This window comes from Magallana gigas, chromosome 6, assembly GCF_963853765.1.
Source record: "Magallana gigas chromosome 6, xbMagGiga1.1, whole genome shotgun sequence".
NCBI classification, from domain to species: Eukaryota; Metazoa; Mollusca; class Bivalvia; order Ostreida; family Ostreidae; genus Magallana; species Magallana gigas.
Window position 1 is genome coordinate 1,512,312 of NC_088858.1, and position 11,912 is coordinate 1,524,223.

At 34.6% G+C, this 11,912-nt stretch overlaps 1 protein-coding gene across 3 annotated transcripts; it reads left to right on the forward strand.

Moving 5' to 3' along the window:
* Positions 1-24: 24 nt before the first annotated feature.
* LOC105320874 (Bardet-Biedl syndrome 1 protein homolog) lies at positions 25-10,875 on the forward strand. Of its 3 annotated transcripts, XM_034469244.2 has the most exons (17): positions 25-209; positions 851-874; positions 1,645-1,814; positions 2,103-2,192; positions 2,493-2,617; positions 2,779-2,825; positions 3,113-3,224; positions 4,482-4,613; positions 5,022-5,128; positions 5,432-5,555; positions 6,208-6,436; positions 6,946-7,104; positions 8,119-8,252; positions 8,476-8,610; positions 8,795-8,881; positions 9,117-9,243; positions 10,306-10,875. In XM_034469244.2, the coding sequence occupies exons 1-16, from the start codon at positions 166-168 to the stop codon at positions 9,234-9,236; spliced, it is 1,839 nt and encodes a 612-aa protein (XP_034325135.2). In that variant the 5' UTR covers positions 25-165; the 3' UTR covers positions 9,237-9,243; positions 10,306-10,875. The 3 variants fall into 3 exon arrangements, with proteins under 3 accessions (XP_034325135.2, XP_034325136.2, XP_011417321.3); XM_034469245.2 differs by lacking the exon at positions 851-874; XM_011419019.3 differs by lacking the exon at positions 9,117-9,243 and having other exon boundaries at positions 26-209.
* Positions 10,876-11,912: the final 1,037 nt, after the last annotated feature.

Below are 11,912 nucleotides of genomic sequence, written 5' to 3' on the forward strand. Positions count from 1 at the left end.
ATATGAGAAATATGATCGACTTATCTAATTATCTGGTCCGAACTTCCGGTGAAATTGTTTTCATTCGCAACAATTTTTTTTGAAGTTTTCCTTTAAACCTTTGATGCCTTTGTAACCAAACGCTAATGTAAACGAAAACGTTTCATTTTTGCGTGTTTCTACAGAATGTCGACGGAAGATAAAGAACAGATAGAAAATGACACGCCAGGGTAAATGCAAAACTCAGTTAATTATAAATGTCTTGGTCAAGCTTTAAGAAAACCAAATATTTAAGAATCATTCATTTTGATATAAGTGCAGATATTTCTAATTCTTGTATGTTATATTTTAATGGATGATTGACCATGCAATTATCCAAATTCAACAGAAGATTTCAGGCTTTATCATAACAATATTTTTATTACAGCTGTGACAATGAGTATAGCTTCTGAGTGAATAAAGATTAACAAAAGATATATACAAATTCATTCTTGAAACTTTCTTTCCTTCTCACTATATCTATCTTGTACACACATATAAAACACACAGTAGAGCTAAGCAGGACTGAGACACAATGACGTTATAGCATAGTACGTAAAAAATATTTAAATGATGATATTTGTATTCATAAAAGGATTGACTATATCGATATTCAGTAAGATGAAACATTAATGCTACCATTATGTGTCTAAAATATTTATAGAAGCGTGTTAATATTCAACTACATATCAATGTGCTTAAGCAAATACATATCAACACTATTATTTAGCAAACAACAGATATTATTGTTTGCAGCGAAATGTTTGCTTGCTCGATTGATATGGTACATAACTTAGTCTGTTGTATAGTACCGGTTGCACTTTTATTTCAGCAAATACTTGATTAAAAATGGGGGGTGAGTACTACACAAAAGAAAAAATGTTGACGAGTCTTTTTGGAGAGTGTTTCTCACTGCAGGTTATACAAAAGAATGACCACCATGCAATATCACGTTTGTTGTGGATTATTTTATTGTTTATTTAGTAACCATGCTTTTGAATATTCATCCACTGTTCCTTGCATCAAAAGAATCTCGTTAGTGTAATTGCCATTAAAAAATCAGCCGCCTGTTGACTTGCTACAAATTTGGTCAGTTTTTATTTAGCAATTTCCAGTGAAGCATGCACTTATATATTATTTTAATTGTCTCATGTCAGACCTTATAGTTTAATCAAGTGCAGAAAGATTTTGAAAACTTTTAATCTACTTCTTGTATCCTGTTATGAATTTAATGTTTTAACTTAGAAACTTTTTGAATAGAACCATCATTCAATAGATCTGGACTAGAGTCACTAAAGACATGTTTCTTGTGAAATCAAAGAAGGAAACATTTATTAATGATATTAATGATATTCTCTAAATGTATTATTAAAACATTATGAACACGTGCACATTGAAGAAAAAAATTTGATTGATAAAATGGTGTTTTTGAGGGGGTTTGCACTTTCCATAGAAATAGTTTTTTCAGTATTTTTCACCAAAATTTGGTTGATGTGTATTATACACGAATGTATACCTTACACGATTCATTAAAATTTATCACATTTTTCTGTCCTGTATACAGTCAATTGGTCCAAGTTACAGATGAGGGAAATTGATACATGTAGTTTATCTTTCTTTGTGTAGGATGGTTGGGAACGACAAGTGGTTGGAAGCTTACAAGGACCCAGTGGCCTCCCTTTACACGCTGACTCAGTGTATATGTCTGTCTGACGTCCAGGCTGATGGAGACTGGAAACTCATCATCGCTGATCTAGGGACTGGCTCCTTCAACATGAAATTAAAAGTTTACAAAGGTGAGGGTTAAGTACACTATTGTGTGTTGATTGCTGCTTGTTAGCTACACATTGCTCAGCTAAGCAGAAATATTTGAGGAGGATGGCAGGTATCTGAGAATCTGCATAAACATATATTCAATTCTACAAAATTATTTTCCTACCCCAGAACAGCAATCCTTTCAACTTTTTTTGATAAACTTTACATCAAATTATACATGTGTATTACAGTTGAGGTAAAATCAGACTTGACATTTTGACAAGTGTTTATATGTTTAAGGCTTTGATTTGTCCTGGTCTGACTTTCAGGGACTAACCTGATGAGTGAGCACACCATCATCGACCTCCCCACTGGTGTCGTGTCGTTCTACATGGACACACACGAGCCACGCACTCCAGGTATACACAAAGTTTGCGTTAATATTGTCCAATTAAATAATCTCATTGTCAGGTGAATTTTCAGTTTATACTGAAACCTAGTTTAAATTGTCAAGAGTTATTTTAGTGTCAGATGAATATTTTTGTTAAATCGGAAAATAAAGCAATAAATGAGTAAAGAATTTTTATCACTATAAATGAAAAATAAAAATATTTTAATTCAGTTTTTCATCGAAGTGTCTAAATCAAAAATTAAAAATTTATTATGATAATGGTTATCTTTTAAGAGTTTTCGCCTATGTGGTTTTATTTTATTTACAGCCATAGCTGTTGCCTCAGGACCCTACATTTATGTGTATAAAAACCTCAGACCATATTTCAAGTTCACCTTGCCAACGTTAGAGGTCAACCCGGTGGAAGCTGACCTCTGGAACCAGGTCAAGGAGGTATAAAACATGGGTGTTAAGGCCTCTGTTACAGTTAAACCTGGTTATAATGAAGGTGTTAGGGTCTCTATTAAAGGCTTACATATTTTGGTTGATATATTTACATGTAAATTTATACTCTTTGTGTTATTTTGTTATTTCCATTGAATCTCTCATTTCAGGAGAAAATAAATATCTTTGTTCTGAGGGAGATGCTGGAAGGAATGAGGTAAGGTTGCTAAGACCACATTATAAATTCTGTCATACATCCCTCTGTTAACAATAAACACTGATGAAATGATAACAGTTTAGCAAAAGAAATCTAAGTTGTCAGTAAAAGGTAGGGCAAAATTTAATAAATTCACTAAATGTATTTGACAATTTCTTAAAGAGGAAGCAGTGATTTATCCCAGTCAAAAACAAGTGTCTTATCATGAAGTCATAGTGCCTAAAGAAAAGATTACTGAAACTCTGTTAAACTTCAATTAACCTCTTCATATAATTGCTAACATTCAGGGCGGAGGGGACGGTGTTGACAGTAAGGTCACTGAGATTTCTACAGCTACAAGACGTAGGGGACTGCGAGACCTTCGCCAACATGTATAAGTACACTCCTCTTAAAAGACAGGTAAGTAATGAATGCATACACACAACAGGTAAATAACAGTATATACATATACAACATGTATAAATACACTGCTCTTAAAAGACAGGTAAGTAATGAATGCATACACACAACAGGTAGATAACAATATATATAATATACATATATAACGTGTAAATACAACCCTTCAAAAGACAGGTAAATAACAATATATACATATACAACATGTATAAATACACTGCTCTCAAAAGACAGGTAAATAATGAATGTATACACACAACAGGTAGATAACAATATATACACATACAACATGAAACATATACAACATGTATAAATACACTCCTCTCAAAAGACAGGTAAGTAATGAATGAATACACACAACAGGTAAATAACAATATATACACACGACAGGTAAATAACAATATATATAATATATATATATATATATATATATATATATATATATACACAATATGTATGAATACACCCCCTCAAAAGACAGGTAAATAAATATATATATATATATACATTTACAACCTTAAATTCCCCAGTTTGTGACATGACGTTTAAAAAGCTGTACATCATCCACTCAGATCTATCATTCTGTAGAATGTTAACTGTTGTATATTTCAGACTGTGATTACCTGCCTGAGTACTATATTCTATATAGTGTTAACACCTGTTGTATATTTCAGACTGTGATTACCTGCCTGAGTGTAGTGTTAATACCTGTTGTATATTTAAGACTGTGATTACCTGCCTGAGTACTATATTCTATATAGTGTTAGCACCTGTTATATATTACAGACTGTGATTACCTGCCTGAGTGTAGTGTTAATACCTGTTATATATTTCAGACTGTGATTACCTGCCCGAGTACTATATTCTATATAGTGTTAACACCTGTTATATATTACAGACTGTGATTACCTGCCTGAGTATAGTGTTAACACCTGTTGTATATTTCAGACTGTCATTACCTGAATGAATACTATATTCTGTATAGTGTTAACACCTGTGGTATATTTCAGACTGTGATTACCTGCCTGAGTATAGTGTTAACACCTGTGGTATATTTCAGACTATGATTACCTGCCTGAGTGTAGTTTTAACACCTGTTGTATATTTCAGACTGTGATTACCTGCCTGAGTATAGTGTTAACACATGTTGTATATTTCAGACTGTGATTACCTGCCTGAGTATAGTGTTAACACCTGTTGTATATTTCAGACTGTGATTACCTGCCTGAGTATAGTGTTAACTCCTGTTGTATATTTCAGACTGTGATAACCTGCTTGAGTACAATGAAGAAGTCGATGGCGGAGGAGGACGCTATCAGCTGTCTGGTGCTGGGGACAGAGAGTAAGTCCATCTATGTCCTTGACCCTGAAGCCTTCACCGTTCTGACCACGGTAAGTTTATGTTTTTCTTACAGTGTAGGTAACACCACTAACTTGATAAGTTAATTTCTCATTGTCATCAATATGCTGACCATGGTGTAAAGTTAAATTTTTTATTAAAACCCCCCTTGGCTAAAATTTTGACAGTTCCAGATATTTTGTTTGAATTAAAGAAATTATGCAAACAATAATCAAGGAAATAGAGAGTTTGATAGATTCATTGAGCAGCGGAGATATTACCCAACAAGTGGTCCAAACCAAAACTGAGGAACTATGTAAAGCTCAGGTGTGATGAAAGTCTCATTTTCACAAAAACAATGTACATGTACATTAAGATGAGACTGAGATCAACTTGAGCATGTCTGTCATGGCCCATGAATTCATTGAATTCTTGAATCTGAGTGGTTTGTCTGGTTACAGCTGGACCTGCCGGCGGTGCCTGTGTTCCTGAGTGTGACGGGACTGTTTGATGTGGAGTACCGCATTGTGGTGGCCTGTCGTAACGGATGTATATACACCCTGAAGAGGTCAGTCAGAGTATCCATGGTAATGGATGTCAACTAATTCAGGATTTAAAACATGGCAGTCATATTCATCAAATGAAGTAAAACAATATTACAGTGCACTGCGGGGGATAAGCATTTCCTTAAACATATTTTGTAATGTCCAATAAATTTATACACTGCAAATGAAATAAAACCCTTTTATAGTGCATTGCAGGGGATAAGCAATTCCTTAGAAACCTATTTTCTAATGTCTAATAAATTTGTACACTGCAATACATTTTTTCAGATGAGAAAATGTAATAATTATTGTTTTACTGTAAACAGGGGAACAACAGATCCTTTGAAGAACTGTATAGAGTTGAACTCTCAGCCCGTTGGGCTAGAGAGAATCAACAAAACCATCTACGTTGGAACAATGGACGAATCTCTGCACTGTTACACGTCCAAGGTCAGGCATCTTTTTTTATATAGTGGGTTTCTGTCTCCTCTGGCGTGATACTAGTAATTTGCCAATGATGTAATTTTCATTGTAAGGCCCCTCTCTTATCCTACTTGCAACTCTATCTCTTTCAGTGCAAATAAACCACTATTTTACTCTTTCGTATGCTTACCACTTTTGTTTGAAAATCTTCTGCTCTTCTGCAAAATCTAATTTGTTTTGTTTTGATAGCCATTTTAAAAGCCATTGTGGTTAAAAATTCTCACTGATTTAGAAACTAGTGACATGAATGTACAACACTGGAGTTTACTATTTGTTAAGAATGATGTAGTTGATTTATGCTGTGAACTCTGAGTAAATAAGAGATGTATAGCTGTTAATACATGTACAGTAAAACATGTTATAGTGAACACGCTTATAATGAATTGACGCTAACATCAAACTGATTTTCACTCCCTGTGACTTTATTACATGTTGTGAACTTGACAGATATATCGAATTAAGCTTATAATGAAGCAGAATCGCCCATCCCTGGCACTTTGTTATAACTGTGTTTTACTGTATATTAAGTCTGTGTCTAAAGCTGTAAATAAATCACGTCTGTGTCTAACAGTACCCCCTTTACCGTGTGGCTGACCCTCTAGTGGCATTCGTTTTTCAGGGTAAGAAGCTGTGGACGGTGAAGCTGCCGGGCAGTATGACGACGATGGAGGTGATTGACTACAAGAGTAAGGGCTTCAAGGCGGTGATCGTGGCCCTCAATAACTGTCAGGTCCACATTTACAAGGAGAAGTACCTCGTCAACGTCATCAAAACCGACGCCATCGTCACCGGACTCAAATTCGGACAGTTTGGTCGGGAGGAGGGGACCCTCATCATGACCCTCAAAGGTAAACCTCCTCTCCTCAAGACAGAAGTTTTTTTATGTAATACATTAAAAAGACAGATAATGTGAAGCATCTTTTATTTGAATGTAATGCAGGAGACTTATAGTCATGAGTACTGTAGAAGCACATATATTCATTTGGTTAATATTTCATTGTTTTTAAACCAAAACATTTCATTGGGATTTAATTTAGCCATGTCTTGATCTCTCAAATGTACCACTTATCAACACTGTATTTATGAATACTTAGGTTAAAAATTCATCATGGATTTTATTTCATTGATTAATACTGCCAACAAAAATAACAAAATGAAATCCTCAAAGAATATTTGTGCTTAATCTATTTTCGCAAACCTGTCCTTCAATCTGTCAGGGTTAAATAACTATAATATAATAAGTATACAATATTTGGTACTTTGCTGTGACTGATTATTTAGGTGTTACAATGTACTACATATACCTCAATGTATCTTTTTGTAATGGCATTGTACATAACCTGTCTTTGTGTGACAGGGGGAGGACTGGTCATAAAGATTCTGAAGAGGAACGCCACATTTGAGGAGAAGGATTTGTCGGGGGGTCCGCCCTCAGCCCAGAACACACGACTGAACGTCCCAAAGAAGACAAAGCTCTTCGTGGACCAGACCATGAGGGAGAGAGAAAACGCCATCAGTATGTATCTGTAGAAGGAAGACAATTCCGTATGCTATGTAGTTAAAGAAGATACTTCTCTGTATTATGTGGTTATTTAACAAAGAAAATACTATCGTATACAGGGTTATTTTCACCCTGTGTTTTTCCCCCCTTATACACTTGCAAATGGTTTTGCTCGTCTTGAACTCACCCAGACACAGTTTTGCGTTAGATACTCTTCGTACTTAACACAGTGATTTAAAATTGTTTTGAATTTACCAAGTCTTAAAATTTGCCTGCTGACAACAAGGGCAATAATGGTGAAAATAAAACAGGGACAAATATTTCCCTGTGTACAGTATTTGATTTTGTTAATTATGCCTTTCAGGTAAACATAGATTAAACATATATGCTGTACATGTATTTCAGAGATGTTTAAAAAATACATTCCATATTGAAGCCTTTCTGACTTTGCTGAAAGGTTTTTTAACCGGGTTTTCCAACGGAAAAATCCGGTTATTAAAATGGTGAAAATGGCGGGCGGGTGGGCGGGCGGGCGGGCGGCTGCCAAAAGGGTACCCTCATTGTACGGATAACTCCTCCTACAGTTTTCAAGATAGGAAGTTGTTCTTTTGCAGATCAATTGTTCATATATCAGAGGTGTGCATATTGCTAGGATTTTGATTTCTGATAATTTATGAAAAAAATACCAGCTTTTGAACTTAGTCATTTTTTGGCAAAATATTGCATATAGGGTACCCTCATTGTACGGATAACTCCTCCTACAGTTCTCAAGATAGGAAGTTGTGCTTTTGCAGATCAATTGTACATATATCAGAGGTGTGCATATTGCTAGGATTTTGATTTCAAATAATTCATGAAAAAAAATACTAGCTTTTGAAAATGTTGCATATAGAGTACTCCATTTCACTGGATACGTGTTGATAGGATTATGGATACAGTTCACATAAAAGAAAACCCGGTTTGCTGTCACATTGACAGCTTTTCTCTTGTCTAGTATTGATAGTCAGTGAATTATTTTTTGTTTGTCAGCAATGCACAGGACATTCCAGCGAGACCTGTATCTGTTGAGATTGAACACACTGAGAGAGTACGCCAAATCTCTGGACAACAGCATGAATCCAATCTCGTCAGATCCGTCGGAGCCGCTGAAACTAAACGCCCAGGTATGCAAGCTTATAATGGTTTGTTTTAGATACAGCTACCGGTATCTTATATTCCATCTTAAAAAGCTTATAATGGATTACATTGGATACAATTATTTAAAATTCTTTTGCACCTTCATTTGGTATAATGCTTAATGTTAGATTAGTAGAGAACTATTTATCAGGTCAAAGAATTGGTTTGAGCTAGCTCACAATGTTTATCTTATTTATTTATCTGTGTCAGGTCCAAGGAATCGGCCCGACCTTCAAGCTGACGGTCAACCTCCAGAATACGTCTCTCAGCCAGCCCTCTACCAGTTTACTGATCACATTTCTGTATGACGAAAAACTCTACAACTTCAAAAAGTCTTTCATTGAGGTATATATCTCTTTAATTTAGAATTAACTCTGAAATTGACACTATTGATTGTTTTTTAAAATCATTTTAATTTTAACAATATCAGCATCATTATGTTCTACCATAAAGTTCAGTATTGGAAGAAATACCTGTATTATTTATCTACATTTATTTACCTTTATATTCACCTGTTAATGGTTTTCAGGTCCCTATGCTGGTTCCAGGTCTGAACTATGCTTTTGAGACGTTTCTGGAATGTCTGAGTGACAAAGGAGTCTCGGACAACATCAAGGTAAAATGTTATCATCTATACTTCCCTCCCAAATTTCCTCTGACCTGTGGGTTCCAATGTATTACCATACACCAAACAATCTGGTTTCTTTGTACTGTTCATGTTTAATTTGAATCATATCATAAGTTCAGAATTTTCTACATTGGTTATTTGGGTTGTCAATCAGGATGAAAATGAACCCTTCTAGAATTCTGATCAGTTATCAATTTATTGATCCTATTCTCTGTTTTGTCAGGCCTTTGTTTTAAAGGAGGGATCTCAGGTACCTCTGATAACTGGGGTAATTAGTATGCCCTGCACTGACATCGAACCAGTATCCCAAGTGTCGACCAAGAACAAGGACCTCTTTGAATAATTAAGCAGTAAATCTAAACATTAACACAGCAGCATGGTAGAACGAAATCTGAACTCAATGATTAAGCAGTAAATCTAAATATTAACATGTCAGCATGGTAGAACGTAATCTGAACTCAATGCATGTTGGCTAGTCCAGTAATATATGATAGGTCATGTTATCTGCTGTTTGATAACTAGCAACCCCATGGCCACAAAAATCCACTTGAATGTCAGTAGCTTAAGTTGGGCCGATTCCAGCATCCTGTTTTTACTATTAGTATAAACTTTAATGTGTAAGGCATACTTTTATCAGTGTTCCTATTTACAAGCTCAAATTTGGCCTGGCCTTAAAATCATAGCCTGGCAATAGAATGAAGTCAAAAAAGTTTTATTTTAGTTTTGTATGCCATAATTTTCCACCATTACTCCTTAGTATTAATAGTGATCACAACTACAAACAAACAGCAGAAACTTTATACAATTATTCTTAAAAAATTGTCAATTTCAAATTCTGCCAGAGTTGTTCTCAGGTTATGGTCTTGGTATGTGAACTTGAACTGCCTTTTAAGGATCAAATATTTTTTCGAGGTATTTGTGCATGCAGTTTCAGATTACCTGAAAGAATACAAGAGTTATTGCCATTGGTATTTAATGAAGAATGCTTATGATAATTACATTAAGAATTGACTTATTTAATTAAATGTGTATTAATTCAACTACCATTAATTAGTATGCTTTGTTGACCTGTAACAGTTGTTTGGTGTGTTAATATAAGCATGTACCTTACTACTTATAGAAGAATAATAAAGGTGTACTAGCTCCTTAACAAATATAATGTTGATCATGTAATCATGAATTTGTAAAAAGAAAAGTTTAGATAAATATCAGCTGTATACAGGTATGTTCATTTCAAATAATGCTAATACTGGTAGTTGTAATATAAAAATATATACATGTAAATAGGTGAATTGAATTTCAGCCTATGTATGGACAGAAAGAGGAGAGTATGATATGGGGGTGTGTAACTCCTGATGTTGAGCTGTGACAGGGTGACATTGCTGTTGATGTTTGATCTTTTTCTGTGACAGGTGTTCGTTCTGAAGGATGGAAAGAGTGTCCCTATCATCACCGGGGTCATCAGCATGCCTGTCAGCGAGGGATTGGTTGTTGTGTGAGGTCCCCCTGGGTCATCAGCATGTCTGGCAGCGAGGGATTAGTTGTTGTGTGAGGTCATTGGGGTCAAGCTAGGGTCATTTGAGGTCATATTTGAAGACATCTTAAAAGCATGCAAAGAACAATGGTGACAGGATTTGGGATCATTCTGGTAGTGAATCCGTACAGCCAGAAATTGAATTGTTTTAATTTATTTAATTATTTTCTGCCTGTGATTCAAGTGACTGTTCATGACGAAAAGAACTATTACATATTTTTTTATTTTGTGTCTTATGAGGTTAAAGAATTGTTAACATATCTCTCCAACACAACACAGTATGCCTGGTTTGATAAATTCATGTTTGAAGATAATAGAAACACTTCTATTCTTTCCTGATCTGTGTGCATGTCCACTATTTCCATTGCTTCTATATAGTTGTATACATACCTCTGGTGTCATTTCAATTATAATTCATTTAAAGAACAATAAATAATCAGTCATGTTCCTTTTCTGTTGGATGAATCATTTCCCTAGATTTGGAGTGCATTGCTATGTTACATGAATCACTACATGAAGTATCGGATGGCACATCCAATATGTATGATCCTCAACCAGGTTGCATGAGAAGAGAATATTTTATAGCTCTTTTTGAAAGCTATGTGTTAAACCTTCCTAAAAGATTAGACATGATTTTTCAGCAATAAACTGTTATTAAGTAAAGAGCTATTTCGCATATTTAGAAACTGATTGATGTCACACATATCATTAAATTCAGATGCTGCTATGATGTCACACATATTACATTCAAATCATGCTTTATATCACTAAAATGAGATATCATAACAATCACATACTGCTTAATGTCAAAGCTCATTACATTTAGATACTTCTTAATATCACATATAATATTACATTCAGATACTGCTTAATATCACATATAATATTACATTCAGATACTGCCTAATATCACATATCATTACATTCAGATACTGCTTACTGGACATTTTCGGTTGGGTGAACATTTACTACAACTTGCAATTATCGATAAACTGTATGGAACCCTAAAGACACTAAATTTCTGCATGTATTTTGTATAAATGTTTTTGAAATGCTGTATTTTTTAATATGGCAAATAAATAAGTTTTTCATGTCAAAGTTCATATTCATACACTAAAAGACAATTGAATTTAGATAAAAATTACAACACTAAAACATTTAATTCTATTGAAAGCGGGAGGTAGCAAGGCGAACGACTTTCTTAATTAAAACTAACTCCCAGTGGAGTGAAATGGAAGAGATGTTTGTCATTAATTCTGTACATCCATGTATTCATTTTATGAAATAACTGGCGAAATTCCCGATTCGTTCGTCGATATTGCTCGTGATATGTTTGAGTTTCGAAGCGATGCAATCCCAGCACATCACCTGATTACGTCAAACAACAGAGCACTGCTCTTCTTAATTTGGTTGAGATGTTACTCTACATATCATATGCGATCATCTTTATTTAACATTTGTTTAGCGTAACAATAGTGAAAGAGG